This window comes from Symphalangus syndactylus, chromosome 11 (genome assembly GCF_028878055.3).
Source record: "Symphalangus syndactylus isolate Jambi chromosome 11, NHGRI_mSymSyn1-v2.1_pri, whole genome shotgun sequence".
NCBI classification, from domain to species: domain Eukaryota; kingdom Metazoa; phylum Chordata; class Mammalia; order Primates; family Hylobatidae; genus Symphalangus; species Symphalangus syndactylus.
In genome coordinates this window covers 11798076-11815816 of record NC_072433.2, presented here as the reverse complement: position 1 = coordinate 11815816, position 17741 = coordinate 11798076, and the positions used below count along the sequence as shown (strand labels likewise).

Here is a 17741-nt window from a genome sequence, read left to right as displayed (position 1 = left end):
TATATATCATTTCCCATATGTAGTTCCAAATTTCGTTATATTTTGATATATAAAAAAACAAAGGAAGTTAAACAAAACACTGTTCAAAGCAAAATGAAGATGCATCTGTAGATTCACTACAGAAATTTCTAAAAGTATAATGCATGGAAATGCATGCATCTATTAACCAGAGAAATCACTGTAGAATTCTCTTCTGTAAAACTTTAAATGGTGAAACAGGGTCTCTTAACATATATTTTTAAACCACCAAAATCTAAACATACTTCTTTTTTCCCCCAAATGCAAAAAAAAAATGTTAAGTGAGTTGCTTTATAAACCAGAAGTCAATGGTTTCCAAGCATTTCACAAGCACGACTCTGTTATACTTTTCTCTCAAGGCTGCACATGTTTTCAAAAGTTTTTATTACTTAGTCACTAAGTAATCAGCCCATTTTAAGTTCAGATTTTTAACTATCAATCTGAGCTTCTATTAGAAAGATAATACAAGAAAGAGAAGAGAAAAGAAACAGGATAAGTTCCTTGAGTTAATTTATGACAAACTAAAGCTTATAAAGCTTATTGCTTAATCATGGATCATATGCCATTTTGCTAAATATTAAGAAGAATTAAGGGACTTTACTACATCATGGGGCTCATAGAGGGCTTGAAAACTAACATGGAAATTTCAAAAGTATTTATAATCTGTATGTGCTTTATGTGAAACTTTCTGGAAAAATATAGCAAGGTTTCTTTAAAATTATATGCTAAACCCAAAGGAACAGCCCAGAGCATTATGCATTTTGCCTCCTTGAATATGGAAAAACCACCTTGATCCTTATAGCCCCATTTACTCTCTTTCATTAAGCACTAGGAAATAAATCATGAATTCACTAAATCTCAGCAGTGGAAAGGATTTTAGAAGTAATCCAGTTCCACATTATTTTCTATGCAGGAGTCTCCAATAGATTATCACCAAGCAATAATGAGCTAAAGCTGTATATGTAAAGTGCTTAGAATGGTCTCTGCTACACAGTAAGTGCCTAATACATGTTCTTTATTTTCTGTAGTAATAGGCACTGGACATCTCCAAAGAAATAGAACTAGTATCTCCCAAGAAAATCAGCTGATTTAATCTCTTTTTGTAACTTGTAGTGCTTAAGGACTGTTAGTGGTTTAATGACTTAAAAACATATGATGTATGGAAAATTCTGCTATCAATACAAACTTTTTTTTTTTGAGACAGAATCTCTCTGTCACCCAGGCTGGAGTGCAGTGGTGTGATCACAGCTTACTGCAGCCTTGACCTCCAGGGCTCAAGCGCTCCTCCCACCTCAGCCTCCCAAGTAGCTGAGACCCCAGGTCCATGCCACCACACCTGGCTAATGTTTTTATTTTTTGTAGAGAGTGGTCTCACTATGTTGCCCAGGCTGGCCTTGAACTTCTGGGTTCAAGCAATCCTCCCACCTTAGCTTCCCAAATGGCTGGGATTACAGGCGTGGGCCACTGCACCTGACCTCAAGCAAATTTTTTGGCAACAACTTGAAAGGACTCTTGGAACAAGTTAATATGCAATTCTATTATATTTTCATTTTGTAGCAAAATACACTTATGTTAAAACTTTTCATTATAGGATTATAAAATTGTTTTTCTACCTTTACAAGTGCCTTTAGTATTTACTATCTTTTCTCATGTTTTAAGGTGGGTGAGAACATTACAAGAATTTCGGGCCTGGTCTTCCAAAGTAATATAAAAACGCATTCAGTTTTTTGTTTGTTTGTTTGTTTGTTTGTTTTTTGAGACGGAGTTTGGCTTTGTCGTCCAGGCTGGAGTGCAGTGGCATGATCTCGGCTCACTACAAGCTCTGCATCCCGGGTTCACGCCATTCTCTTGCCTCAGCCTCCCGGGGAGCTGGGACTACAGGCACCCGCCACCACGCCTGGCTACTTTTTTGTATGTTTAGTAGAGACTGGGTTTCACTGTGTTAGCCAGGATGGTCTCCATCTCCTGACCTCGTGATCCACTCGCCTCGGCCTCCCAAAGTGCTGGGATTACAGGCGTGACCTACCGCGCCCGGCCAAAAATCTATTCAGCTCTTATTGGCAGTGAAGGTGAAAGCCACTAACCTCAGTTACAATTACAGCAAATCAATCACCTTTGTCCCAAAAAGTTAATGTAACTTTCAAAGGACTCTAATGCTCAAAGTAATGAGAAGTTCACCATAGTATCTCATTGCACACTTGTGTGAATTAGCCCTGTTATTTCTCTTGCTGCCATTACTAATGGTTCTGTGAATTATAGTCCCCATTCAATGTCATAGATAGATCATGTGTTTATTTGAAAATTTTTATTGGCTACCATTTTGTTTTAAGATGGCAGCCTGGCTCACAGTTTAAATTCCAAATGAGTAAGAAAGATGTATATCAATTTTGAGGTACCATATTTTAGAAAATTATCCTAGGGCAAACAGAAAGACAATCATTTTTTTTAAGGCTAGATAAAATAAAATGAAATTGATGAAGTTAAAGTACAGATCTGATTTTGTTAGTCCATACTAAACAGTGGGTATACTTCTTTCCCCAAGTAATTTGGAAGCCGAGCAAACAGCTAATTCTAATGTGTAATGTAAACTTTTTATCAAATGAACTTTAATAAAAGCCAACTTTATCAATGAAATTTATAAGTTATTTGAGTTCCCTTTAATCACCAACAGCTTCCTCTTTTGAGAATACAAGTGGTCAATGCAGGCATAACTAACCAAATAGAAACATTTTTCAGATACATAATTTCACACACAAAATATTTTTGAACTCATTTTTAAAGTTAACCCTCCCAGTTTACCAGATGAGGCTAGGTAATCATGGTATTGTATTAATGTTTCACAAAAACTTAGATGAACACATCACTAAAAATCACCAATGTGAGCACTGAGAATGAATAAAGTAAAATGTGTACTTTGTCATTTTTCCTTATGACAGAAAAACCTAGTTTTTAAAATAGAAATTAGAAATGTTATATTAAATAATCAATCCCAAACCCAGTATTCATTTTTAGGCTTGTAAAATATGACCAGTATTAAAGTTAATACCTGAATATGCAAAGCATAAAATTTTATTCTTGAAAAACGTCCCTGTGATAGCTATACTTTGAAAGAAATACAACAGCCTCATTAAAGAAAGAAATCATCACATACTATATACTTTGCCAAATGTTTTTGATATAATAAAAAATTCGAGTATTTCTAAACATCAAAATAAATTACCATGAATTCTGGAATCCCTGAATGGAATTTTAGTTTATACCTGAATTAAGCAATAACAAGAACGGGTGAATGAATGTCACCCATTGCAATATTTGTATAGCTCAATACCATGACCTCTGGCATCCCTTTGGACAATGGACAGCAGATTTCAAAATGAAAAAAAAAATTAAATAAAACCAGTAATTTTTTAAAAAGGTTTCTTTTCCCTTTTTACTTATAGAAGGAAGGAAAAAATGTTAAGGAGGACACAGGAAGTATTGTTTTTGTTTAGGAATACTGCCTGGAAGAAAACACACACATTTGTTGCCTTTTGAGATATGCTCTTGATAAACATGTAGAGTTTGTATGTTACTACCTTGCTTACTAAAGGCATCATGATTGTCTTTTGATCCTCACAATCATTCTGAGATACCCAGTACTGACATACTATCCTCATTTTAGAGATGAAGATGGGGGCTCAGAGATGATCGGAGATTTGCACACACTTGGGCAGCAGCTGAGTCGGGGCTCCAACGCAAGCGTTCCGTCGCCTGACAAACCCACGCTCCCTCCTCTACCCTCACAGGTATGCACTGAATTAACGTGGTAAGAATGCAAGTTCAGTTACTGTTTTATTGATACAAGATGGGAGTACAAAGTCACAGAGTTGCATGAAATCAAAATTTAAAAAAAATATATGAGAATGTGAGTGTAATTTATGTCATTTGAATTTGGGAGACCACTTAAGGAAATTTCATGAATTCCTTTGAAATATAAACATTAATTGATCTAATTTAATCTAGCGGAGTACCTTAGAAAAATTTCTTCAATGAATATAATTTATTTGCACAAAAGACATGAAATTTTTCATATGCGATTGTTAACATATTTTGCCCACCTAATTTCATGTATTCTTGTACATAGGCTAAATTAATCTATATTATTAATTTCTTTATAATCCAATTTTTATAAAGGAACATTTAAAAAATTAACCTCGTCCTCAAATTATCAAAAATTTTCAATTAATGGAGTTCCAGTTAATGATGTTTAATAGCCGTGGTGTTTGTTTTTAGGTTACCTCTTACCTTCATGAAACCTGGCAGAGCAAAAAAACCTCTGAGCTTGATCCTGGCCTGTTTCCAAAGGTGGTTGATTCCCTGGAGACAAGTGGGGGCTAAAGCTGCCACACTAGCAGGCCTGAAGATCTTTTTCTGTTTACAAAATCTTGGCTCTAGGCAATTGTACTTATTCACTCATTCAACCAAAACATTTTGCACATCAATGTGCAAAATATTGAAAGGACTGAGTCACAGAGGGAGAGTGGTTGTTTCTTTTGCATATTCTCTGCCCTCAAACAGCTCATGGCCTAGAAGGCAAACAGGCTTTTAAGTTTGGGTGAACAATACAAGCTAGAATAAAATATATGCTAATTAGCAGTTCAAAGCACTTATTGTGTGAAGAATTAAGATTCTGTTTCAGAGGAGCAGATAAAGATAAATAAATTGACATCTGAATGTACCCAGTCTACAAAAACACCCAGTGATAGATTCTGCATAAAACAGGAGAAAGAAGAGTCATATTACTTCTACCTATATAATTACATATATTTATATAATTAGTTATACATTGTATATATACTACTTAATATAATTAATTATATTCATGATCAAGCTTCACTTCTCTTCCAAAATACTGATTATCAATTTTAATGGAAAAATAGATTGATAGGATCCCTGTATTAGTTATCTATCACTGTGTAACAGATTTATTATCTCACACAATTTTTGAGGGGCAGAAATCTGGGAACAGTTTAGCTGGGTGGTACTACCTGAGGGTCTCATGAGAACATATCTTGGCTGTCTGCTGGGGCTGCAGTCATCTGAAGGCTTAACTGGGACTGCATGACCTGCTTCTAAGATGGCTCACTCCCATGGCTGTTGTGGAAGGCTTCAGTCCCTGGCCACATGTGCCCCTCCACAGGGATGCCTGAGTGGCCTTGTAACATAGCAGCTGGCTTCCCCCAGAGTGAGTGATCCAACAGAGAGCAGGGAGAAAGCCATAGGGGCCTTTGTGACCTAGTGTCCACAGTGGCCACTGTCACTTCTATTTTTTTCTCCCTGTTAGAATTGAGTCACTAAGTCCAGACCACACTCAAGGAGAGGGTTCATCCAAAGGGCCCCTTACCAGGCTCCATCTCTTAAAGGGAGGAGTATCAAACAATTTGTGAACATATTTTAAAATCACCACAAACACATCCTGGGAATGCGATACAAAATGTAGAAGTATTTATCACTACTCTAGGCATTTTTTAAAATTAATCATAGGAACATTGTATATGATACTGTACATAAATAAAATTATGGATGCACAGAAATGTGGACATCAAAGAATCATTATCACATTAGAGCCAACATAAAGATATACTATGGGTTCTGCAACAAGATTCATTGGCTGAGGGATGAAGAAGATTAGGGAAAAAAAGAGAAGCAGGATTTAGAAATACAGAAATGTATCACACTAGGGTCCAAATGCAATGCTGGAACTATGGAACTGGATCACCAAACTGAGTACTTGAGTTCACACGGATGCTTGACTTTGATGATTGGTCTTCCTGCCCATCCCTTGGTGACCACCATATATTTATTTTGTGATGCAAAGACTTTATTAACTTCAGTTATCCAATACAATAAGGATACCAGTTGAATCATACTGTGTTAAAATTAGAAGAGATCTTCTCCCAAATTCTTCATTTTACAAATAAAGAAAATGAGGCCCAGAGAGAGTAAACAGTCATATTGAAGATGTCAGGGCTAGCCTGAAAGGAACAAAATGAGAAATCTTGAAAGGAGAGAGCGCCCAACTGTAGACCCACCTTGCGTGCAGGGGCAGTCATCCCTGGGTATCTGTAGAGGACTGCTTCCAAAACTCTCACAGATAGTAAAATCCTTGGATTCCCCAGCCCCTTAAGTTGGTCCTCTTTATTCACCACTTCTACATCCCATCCACAGATAGGAAGGGCTGACTGGGGTAACAACAGAACAATGCATGGATCCTCATTTTATCTACATGCATTAACATTATCCTGGGACTCTGTTCCATATGTCTTTCATGCCATGTCTGCAGAGTTGAAGGCATGTGATAAGAGATTTTCTGGCCCTGGAAGCCTATACTATTTCCTATCTGGTCCTTTATAAAATAAGTTAATTGTATTAGTGCTATACCAAAATGGCTTTCTTACTGTAGCTCACATTTCTGGTGATTACCAGATTTCTTTAAGTATTTAAACCACCCTCCCTAGCCCTCGCCCCCACCCCTCACACATAAAAAACAAAGTCCTAAAGTCTGTGGCTTTTATTCAGAAAGAGAGATCCACATGCCCCAATTGCTAACTGCTCACTGACACTGGTTCATAGTTCTTTAAGCTCTCAGACTCCTGCATGTTAAGAGTGCCAGATCAGAGGCAGCCAGGAGCAATGAGTCTCAATGGTTAGGGCCCCTCTTTCCTTTCTTTCCAGCATCAGCCACAAGCAATTTTCATCTTTGTCACACTCCATCTGTTTGGTGCATATGGACCAAGTGAGCTACACCAGAACACAAGATGTTGGCCAGCTCAGATAAACAAACATTTACTGAGTGCACGTAGAGGGCTTGACATTGTGTTTGGCCCTGGAAATATAAACATGTCACTGTCCTGGCTCTGGAGTAATTTTCTTGTCAAGGTTTTATTTTATACTGAAAATACCCAACTGCTAATACAACCTGGTGCCCAATGTGAACTTTGACGTCCAGTCTTTTTGAAACTCTCAGATCACATTCTATCCTGGGCTCCTTTACTGTGCCCAAGCCAGCCTTGCCTGTTCAAATGAAAAATTTTGCCTAATTCCTTCCAGCATGGTCTGATGTTCCAAGTCACAACCTCATCTTAACCCTGTGAATGTCTGTCCATTACATCAAAATTAACAGATAGTACCTCATTCCCCCAGTCAAATACATTTTAATTAAATAACGACTAGTGAGGCCATCCCAGCTCAAATTTGAACCCAAGAAGTTGGGGTCCAGAATCTGTGCTCTCATTCTCGGTATGTCTTTCATATGTTATTTTTAATCACACAATCATGCAAGAAAGGTATTATTATGCCTAATTTACAAATGAGAACGAACTGAGGCTTGGAAAGGTGAAAACAACTTGCCCAAGTACAGAGCTAAGACTCAAGCAGATGTGTCTGACTTGAAATGTCCTGCCCTTTCCAAAAAGATGTTTCACTGGCCTTGACGCTAGTGGCTGTATATACTGCTTTACAGCTTACAAAGTGCTTTGGCATACGGTATCTTTATTTCTTCATCCTGGGGACCCAGCAATATAGATCTGTCATCTCTACTGGTAAAAAACAAAATTGAGGCATAGAAATTGAAATGACTTTCACGAAGTTATTTATTGAAAGAATTCTTAGAATAAACTGTGACTGAGAACCAGAAATTCTGAATCCAAGTCAAGGTTCTCTTCACTATGCCTAATTGCCTTCCCAAGTTCAAGTTATTATCTATTTGCTGAGTACCCATCACATCCAAAAAGACTACCCCAACTCTAGGCCTTACTGCTTCATGCTGAAAACGCAAATCATCATTGCTATCAGATAGATAAACAGAAAGATGAAAAATTAGTATACTAGAGATACAGCACTTAACTGATAGTTGTTAAAAAGCCTTAAGTATTGGAAAATAATTATATATTCATTATTAGATACTTCCATCAAATAGATTATAGGTGATGGCATATCAAGGGTTAAATCTCCCCATCTGTAAAATGATGAGGTAAGATCAGATATGTGCTTTCAAACTGGTGCTTCAAGAATCTCAAAATGGGAGTTTTTTGACAGTCGATCCCAATAGCCAACTATTGGGTGGGCAGCCCAACCCCTCCTCTGGGAACTGTGGTGTTTCTGCTGCAGCGACCTGCTCTATCAGGCACAGGATCATGGTGCATCCAGAACCGGTCAGAGGTTTTCTTCCACATGATGGACGACCCAGTAATGTATAAACCATGGTGGTTAGCCAGCACTGTGCAAGGGGAACAGAGAAAGCCAGTCTATAAACAAAAAGAGGACTGAATGAAATGTTCAGGAAAAAGAAAAAAAAAATTACCTGAATTCCCCAGATGCCCTCCTTCTTAAGACTTTCCTTCTGTTTGCTTATGCCATCTCATGATAAGTTCCATTACTTGCAACCACATAAACTAGGGTTATTCAAGGTGCTGAGACAAGAGGGGGATAGGTAGACAAAAAGATAAGGGTTTAGGCCCCACACTCTTATTAGTTTTTGTTATGGGTTGAATTGTATCTCTCCAGAAACAAGTGGAAATCCTAATCCCCAGTATCTGTGAATGTGACTTTATTTGGAAACAGGGTCTTTACAAGACGTAATCAAATTAAGATGGGCCCTAATCCAATATCACTGGTGTCTTTATAAGAAGAGAAGGAAGGACACAGATGTTAGAGGGACAAAGGCCATGTGACAATATAGGCAGAGATTGAAGTGCTGCAGCTACAAGTCACAGAAAGCCGAGGATGGCCGGTGCACTCCCAGAAGCTAAGGAAGGGTTCCTCTCCGGGTTCCAGAGGGAGCATGGCCCGGCTAACATGTTGAATTTGGACTTCTAGCCTCTAGAACTGTGCAACAATGAATTTCTGTTGTTTTAAGCCACCCACTTTGTGGTACTTTGTTACAGAAGTCCTAAGAAAAGAATGCAGGCTTCTAATAAAGATGCTCTGCTTTAAAAAATGAAATTGTAAATCTCTGGATTCCATGGTTTTATATTTAAGTTATCTAAAAGTTTCACTTACATAAAATATCTCACTTGGGGTGAAGCTGAATAAATGCAACCCTGATTTAGTATGAAATTTCCCAGTTAATTTCACTTCTACATGTGTATTATACTTGTATAACTACTTTTAGTAACTTCTGCTAAAGAGTGGGTTTCTTTCTATTAAAAAATAAATAATTTTTCCAGTTTGGTTAAAAGTCACCTTTTATTTCTAGAATCTCCAAGTACAGGAATAACGTACATACATGTTTTATTTAATAGTTTTCTTGCAAAACCCAGCATCTCAGCAAAAGCTGCTGTTAGCACTTCAAATTTATCATAACTTAAAGGAGACACAAGAGGTACAGTTATGAGAGTACAATGGAGCCCTAAAGTAAAATTATTCCACGAAGATCTAGAATATTATCATCTAAAATTTTTGAAAGAAAAGTAAGTATCTACTATTTATAACAAAATGCTCCTTTTAGAGTCTTAGGAGACCTAATTCCACCCCCCAATGCATGAGCAGACAACATCATGATCAAATATATGCAGGGTTGGTGTTTATAATACCTGATGCAGGTGAGATGGTCACATTTTTAAAATTGTATTGTAGACTTGCAGGTGGCCAGATAATTTTTTACTCTTGGTCACATTTTTCTAGAGATGTTTCCAATAAAAAGTGCATTAGAGTTATGTCGCGCTTTTCAGTTTTCAAAGAACATTTGAATGCATGATCCCACCTGACCTACAAAATTGTGATTTCAAATCAGAGAAGGCAAATATTATCATCTCCGTTTTATAGCAGAAGAGGCTGATGCTTATAAACCTGCCCCAGGTCATACAGCTAGTAAAAGCTAAAACCAAGTCTTATGACTTCAAATCTAAAATGTAGTTTCCAAAAAACTAGGCTCTCTCTATTTGATTCAGACACAAGTTTTGGATTATCGAGTGATGAGTTTTTAACTGCAGCCCTCACAACTTCATAAGGAAAATAGAATGATTTATTTTTAAAATTCACTTTTAAAAAAGTGAGTAGGTGCTTTTTTTTTTTATCTTGACATGATTTCTTTCTAGAAATCCTCGTAAACTAAAGAAACTGAAAGAAGTGGTTATAGCTCTGCTGTCTGATGCTTGTGTTTCCAGTGTTTACCTTGGATAGGGACAACCACTAAGGTATCAGCGGTTCCACTGCTGTGGCTGCTAAGAGAGTGGAACTGTGCTCATCCAGGTGGGAACCCTTCAGAGGCGAATAGAGGAGTGGCCAAGATCATGACAGAAATGATGTGAAAGCCCAGAAACCTCCTCTCCTTGATGTCCTCATGAAGTAAAGAGACGAGTGGATAGAACTTACGAAATCACACGTGTTACTGCCTCTTCCTAAATGTGGGAGACACATAAGCGAACCTTCCAGAATTAGAAAGGTGGACTTTCCGATTTAACATTTCTACTCAGGGTCGTGTTTACATAGGATCAAAATAAGAAGTAACTTCACCTCTGCCCATGGTCTTTCATCATAGGATAAACACATTTCCAAAGCTCTGCTAGGGTCATGAGGCTACATGATAGGAATATTGCACTTTTCAATGTTCATATGATTAGCTATTTCCCCTCCCTCAAGTATCATCAGATTTTTTAGCTTCAAATCTCACAATGACAGTGGTAGAACCAAGATGAAGAATGAACACACCCTTGGAATGAACACACTCTTGTTTAGGGGCTTCCCTGCACTGCCACCCTCCCATCCACTGAAAGCACAGGGAAGCTCCTCTTAGCATTACCCCCAGAGAGAGAGACTTTCTAGGCTTTGGAGACATCATGGAGCCAAAAGTACACTGGTAGCTATTGCCAGCCTCCTCCTCAGCCCAGAGCTCTGAGCTGAAAGAAAGACATGAAGAGGCATCGCCATCTTCTCTTTCGATCTTGTCACATGTGTATCTATGTAGTAGAGAAAGAACCATTGAGACTTGAGAAATAATTGTTGTTTACAAAGGCAATAAAGATTCATAATATTATACTAATAATAGCACATGTTGAGAGTCACGAATATGCTTTGTAAGCTGGCGTTGTGTGAAAAAACTTTCAAGAAGTATTATTTTGTCTTTAATATCATCTTTCTGACAAGATCAAAGGTCCAATTCCTATCAGAAATATGCTTAGGGAGGCAAGTATTTCAGCCTTACTAGAAAAGGCACAATCCAGAATGCACCATTAGCAGGTGTAATTCTGTGAGCAAAGGGCTACAGAGTGTAAGAAAGAGGTACGAAGTAATAAAGCTGGAAAGGACCTTAGGTTATATGGATTTTACTTTTCTCATTTTACAGATGCAGAAATCAAGGTTCCCAGAGAAGTATTTGGAATATATTTTAATATATTTTTAAAAGAATATATCATGGACACAATGGATACAACTCATCCATAAAAAAGAATAACCTATGGACACGTGCAACATCACTGATGACTCTCACAGACATGGTCCCAGGTGAAAGAAGCCAGAAACACACTGAGGATTCCATTTGCATGAACTTTTAGAACAGGCAAAACTGATGAAAAGTGGAAACAATTAGAACAGCGGTTGCCTGTGGGGTGAGAGGATGAGTATTGGGGAGGTACTGAGGGTGAAGGGCTTTCTGGGAAGATGGAGATGCTCCAATTTATGACACAAGGTGTAGGTTACACGGCTACATCCATTTGTCACAATGGGGGGGGGGCAGTTAAGACTTGTGCCTTTTTTTTTCCTTTTTTTTTTTGATACGAGTCTCGCTCTGTCGCCTTTTAATCCATATACATTTTATCTTAGAAAACTGTAAAGAAAAACAGCAATCATGTGACAAGTAGGTGGGGGGAAGATGGAATGAGAATGGCCAAATGCTGTTAACTGTTGAAGTGGGCACAGGGGTTTACTCTAAATATGGCTGAAACTTTTTGTGACATAAACTTGTGAAAGATGAACGTGATGAGCAAGAGAATGTTCAATCACGTTTGGAAGTGTGAGCACTTTGGATACTGGTCCAGGACTCTTTTCAATTCCTTAAGGAGACAGGGCCTTGGGTGTGTCGCCCGGGCTGGAGTACAGTAGCACAACCACCTTTAAATTCTTTATATTCTTGAGTTACCTTAATGTTTTTAGCTACGTTCTAGGACCTCTTCCCATCTTGAGCCTCTCTCCCCGACTTCCTAAAGGAAAGGAGTAACCTGAGAGCCAAAGGAAGCCCGAGGAGCTCACCCAAGGCCTCACACGAGGCCTCTGAAGAGACTGTGACACCTCCTGGCCAAGCAGTCAGCTGCCAAATTGCCAGGACACGGATTCTCCAATCAGTGCCACACAGTGTTTGCCCGTGAGAAATACCCCTTCCTTGTTCTGTACCTCTGAGATAGCCAAATACCTTTCAAGATTGAAAATGCTTCACTCTCACATAATAAAAACAGGACAAAATGAGATGCAATTAGATTGCCCTCTCATATATCTTTTATTATGATGGCCAAAATAAATTCTTTTAATCTTTATATTTCTTACCTATTTGTTATTTTAGTCTCAAATCTTACTTAATATCTTGTCTTAAATTAGAATTTGCATAATACAAGGTATCAAAAGAAACATTATTGGCAGCATTTCTTTGCAGATATTATTAAATTAGTTGGTGATTCTCCAGTGCATCAACTTGCCTCCATCTAGGGAGCAGAGTTCATAAAAGGTGGCAGTAAGAAGTTATTAATGAGTTTATTTTTCATTAATTTTATATGAGCTACAAAAGTATTTTAACATAATAAATTCAAATATCACAGACCCAACATAGGAGTTTAAACAAACAAACAAATGAATTAAATGGGTTGAGTTCATTTTCTGTTTAGGGTAAAAGCTACATGATACAAAGTGATCTCAAAGTGCTTTATGTGAATTATCTCACAAGTTTAAGTCAACTTAGAAGATCCATAAAATACACTATGTAATTGCATACAGTGTGACTGTGAAGATACCTTCATAGCACTTGACCATTTGTTATTAAAATTCCCATCCATTAGCAGTTCCTGCTTATTTCATAACACCAATAGGTCTTGTAAAACGTCCATTTAAAGGAACCACAACAGTGTTACTAAAGATCATGCTTCAGGGACATGGATGAAGCTGGAAGCCATCATCCTCAGCCAACTAACACAGGAACAGAAAACAAAACACTGCATGTTCTCACTCGTAAGTGGGAGTTGAACAATGAGAACACATGGACACGGGGAAGGGAACAACGTGCACCAGGGCCTGTTGCGGGGCTGGGGGTGAGGGGAAGGAAGTCAGAGGATGGGTCAATAGGAGCCGCGAACCACCATGTTGCACATATACTTATGTGACCTGCATGTTCTGCACATGTATCCCAGAACTTACACTAAATAACAAAATAGTAAAAAAGAAATGAAAGCTAAAAAAGAAAAAAGAATTCTACTGTGAACAAAGCTGAGCTATGAAATCACATGTCTGAAAGCATCATATCTGACCAGGGGACTTACAGTGTAAAGTCACAGATGCTGCCCTAAATGTTGCTATGGAAATTTTCCAAGAAAACAACTTCAACTTACTGAAATATGCTTTTTTTAAAATTAAAATTCATTGAATTATTCAAGTTCTAAATAACTCAAAGGTTATTTGTAAGATGACCCCTAATTGGGAATATTCATTTATGAACCAAAGGTAGCTTTCTTTCTTCCTGATACAAACCTGTAGAAAATCTACGAACCCTTTCTCTTCTGCTCACAAATCAACAAATAAAATACAACCTAAGGCGCTCTTGTTTTAAAGCCCATTCGAGAGTTCATCAAACTGTGAAACTTCTTCACTAAAAACCTATTTTGAAGACACATACACACAGGTATATTCATAAAACAAATACATATAAAAGAATCAAAAAATTGACATTAATGTAAGTTTTATGAGGCAAATATATGCTTCCCTGAGGCAAAGAAACTGTAAGCCTAAAAATTATCTTATGCATATTGGGATAATTACATAACACTAAAGGTTAGGCTTTTCTGCTATGACTCTACTTTTGATAACTGATACCTCTGAGAAAAGATATAAATTAGGTTAGGCTGATGAAACAGTGTACTACTTAATTCATAACCTTGAAAATCATTAAAAATTGGTACATTGGTACAGAGCTTTTGACAATTTTCCAGATACTCGGGTTACAATAAAAATGCCATGATGATTTTAAAAGTAATAACTCTTTCCTTAGGACTGACATTCTGTTTACTTACAGACTGTCCATTTATCCCCCGGGGGTCTTCCATTGAAGACTTCTTCTGAATTATGTATGGGCTATTAGCTGCACACTTCTTCAAAGGGTTCCAACACCCCTGCACCTGTGAACAACAGAGCATCACACAGCTGTATTAATTGTGTGGCATGAAATTCAGATGTGGACTTCACATCTGCAGCTTTCCATTTACCAGCATGTATACACAAGTCAAGAACACTTACCTTCACTGAATGAGTCTTTAAAATAAATATTATGGGCTCACTGTTTATCACAATTTACATGAGCCAAATGTGGCCAAATTATAGCTCAGTTGTGTCTGCTGTCAGCAGCTGCAGCCCAAGGAAAGAAAGGATGGTAGGGAGGCAGGAGGAGCAGCTAAAGATCCTTCCGCACACATTATTTTTGAGCCAGCAGTACAAGAGCTTTTTTTTCTTCTCTTCTTTTTTTTTTTCTTTTTGAATTTAGTTTCTCCATGCTATCTATCAACGTCAGCTGCACCACAATGCAAAGAGGAAATACTAACAAAGAAATATGATTGTAGTCTGAACAAGGATGAAAGAGAAAAAGCTAGAGTTGAGTGTTTTACCCTTAGGGCAAGGATATTATTATACTATTTCTTAGCAAGTTTACATTAGGTCACAGCTTCACGGATGATCAAGTCTGCACCTTGAGACTCAACACCTTCAGGAAGAATGGGTTTGGGGGATGCTTCAAAACGTGGACAGTAAATGTGGTATTTTCAAATATATTCTACATGTAGCTATCTTCAAAAAAAATAATATAGCAATTTAATTGCCATTCTAATTTCCTAACGTTCACAATTAATTTTTGTGCTCATGCTCAAATGAGGTACTCAAAAGATACTCTCAGGCTTTCTTGCTTGAGCGTGGCAACTGAGCAATTATTCTACCTCTCACATAAACACTAATGCAGCACATGTAGTTTTAAGCAAAAAGTAAAATGCAATCTTAGTATTACCATGATAAAATTACACAACAGAGAACATGTAGTAGTGTAACTTCAGTATCACTTTTTATAACAGTACTTGAATTTCTACACGCTCGCATATTAGGAAAGCTACTATAGTGGAAGTCAAGAGATTTCAACTCAGGTTCTGACTCTGCCACTAAACAGCTGAATGATCTCATGTGAATAACATAAGCTAGCTGAACCTTAGTACTCTCATCTGGAAAATGAGAAATTTTAACTGAATATCTTCCAGCTTTATATTTTACACAACTATTTCATATTTTATAATGTAATGAGTCTATGTATTTCACACATAATTTTCAGGTAAAATATTCCAAGCATGGTTTATTTAAGAAGTGATTTTGAAGTCCTAGGAGAATTTTCACTTGTTTGTTTTGCTCAACATTCTCAATGCTGCAAATGTATGCCCAATCCACTGTCCACATAAAGTTGATGCTTTTTGGACAACAGAAAACATAAATAACTAGATTCTTAAAATTTAGAGAAGCCATATTAAAGCACAATGTTTTTGTAATTTTAACAAGAAACAATTTCATAATGTCAAGTTGTGAGTAAACAAAAATCATATGAATGTATTCATGCTATGTCACACCAAGAAAATATAACACTTTATTTTGAATTGTACTCAACTGCAGAACAGAATCTTAAAACTCAACAGCATTGCTTTTAGAGGATTCCTTGCATAATTAGGGAAGAGATACTACAGAATATTCTAGACTGTTTTCATTGCTTAAGTTACTCTTAGGAGGCACATTAGCTGTTCCAGGCACCAAGGTGGTATTTTAAAATAATGATAATAATCCTGCCTTACATTGGTAAAATGCTTCACAGTTTACCAAGTGCTTTTGCTTTCACACAAATTGCCCACAGTGCACCTATATGAGATAAGACAAAGCCCAGTCTCATTCCTCACAGAAGGGAGCAGGTCTAAGACAAAGCCCCCTCTGATTTCCCATAAATTCCCATCCTCTCCATACCTGTCTTGTGAACACGTTTCAATCAAAATCTGTACATTTGATATTCCAGGATTATTTCCCATGTGTTTCTTTCCCATATTTCCACATTGAACTTGCTGAACAGTTTAAGGTATTAAGAATGGTCAAGTTACATGAGCATGAAAGGTATTTCATTTGTAATTTTATTTCTGCTGAAGATGAAACTATTCTGTACTAAATTTCATGTTTGTTATTGTTTCTCAGGCTAAAAAGAAAAGACAGATTACTGAGAAGTCAAAACAGTCAGCATTCATCGACTTCAGGTAGATGCCTCCAGTAAAAAAGACTACCACTCAAAAATCAAAAAATCACAGCGAGCGACGGACTTTATTTACAAATCCTCCAGTGCTTGCTAAATCAGTATAGTTGTTTCCAGATTTCTACATGTCAATCCAAACCATGAAATATATGACATGACTGGATCTACTGATATTTAGGAGCCTGGCTCTGGTAAACCTTTAATTCCCTTGCTGGACTTGATCTTTCATGGTTTATAAATAAGCCTGTCTCCATTATAGCACTCATCTAGTGGAATTGCAATTATTTCTCTACCTGTCTCCCCCGCTAGACTGTAGCTCCAAGGGAGACAGAACCATGCCTTATTCTCTGGTTCTAGTCACATATGGCACTAATTAAATATTTTGAATGAATGAATAAAATGAATAAATGAATGAATGTTATTGATACATTACAACTTTTGAATACTTGTAAACTCTGAGCTAGAATTAAGTAGACAGTTAAATGGTGGCGCTATCATTCAATCAACTGGAAAGCGTCCACCAAATTTCTGGTCCTGAGCTTTATTTCAAGTATTCTAAGAAACAGGCTTAAGCAAAACTGGTGACTTGATGTTTATCTATCCACCTACTTGCATGCCTACCTACACACATAGTGAGCAACTAGTCATAAAACTGTATAGACCTACACATAAACATATGGAGGTGAACTTAGAGGTGAACTTCTTAGAGGCTTTGTGTAAACCTAGGAGTGGTTTCTAGAAAAGGAGGAGGAGACTATCCAGGTAAGCTAATCTAGGTATAGATTAGGGAGGGGGACACACTGATGGAGGATTAGTGGAATGACATTTGTTTGGGGAGATGTGTGGAGTACCAGAGACGGGTGCCTTGGTGTCAGAGATGTCCCTACAGACAGGTGCCATAAGTGTGGTGGCCTTTACTAACCATCCCCAACACCTTGTAAAAGCAGGGAACTGGGTTAATCACTCACTTGTGCATCTACCCAAAATGGCCAGATCCTTTATTTACACACTTTTGAGTCAATTATGATGGTACCCTCCAGAGGAGGGGTGCCCCTTGGAGTTGTACACAGTGGAATCCTACCCTTCTATTGACCCCTGAAGTGAAATTTTCCTTCATAAAAAGACAAGGACTAAGAGGCATCTAGGGCCCTGTCTACCAAGTCTAACATTCTGGGTTAGCTATTCACCCTAAGTATAGAGGAAAAGCCTCTTCCTGAAATGTACTACATCA

The 17741-nt window shown here is 37.6% G+C and overlaps 1 protein-coding gene across 8 annotated transcripts in view; it reads right to left on the bottom strand.

Annotated features, from left to right (window-relative positions):
* The window catches only part of EYA1 (EYA transcriptional coactivator and phosphatase 1), a 349363-nt gene that overhangs the window by 323118 nt on the left and 8504 nt on the right, over window positions 1–17741 (bottom strand). For 7 of the 8 annotated variants that reach the window (XR_010114399.1, XM_063612625.1, XM_063612623.1 and 4 more), the window contains one exon: window positions 14265–14369. Coding sequence is in view for 6 of the 8 variants with exons in the window: in XM_063612625.1 (XP_063468695.1) it covers window positions 14265–14297 (33 nt within the window). In the remaining 2 variants the exon portion in view is untranslated. Of the gene's footprint in view, window positions 1–5045; window positions 5224–14264; window positions 14370–17741 lie in introns of those variants that run through there. The other variant, XM_055297990.2, reaches the window with a different exon arrangement.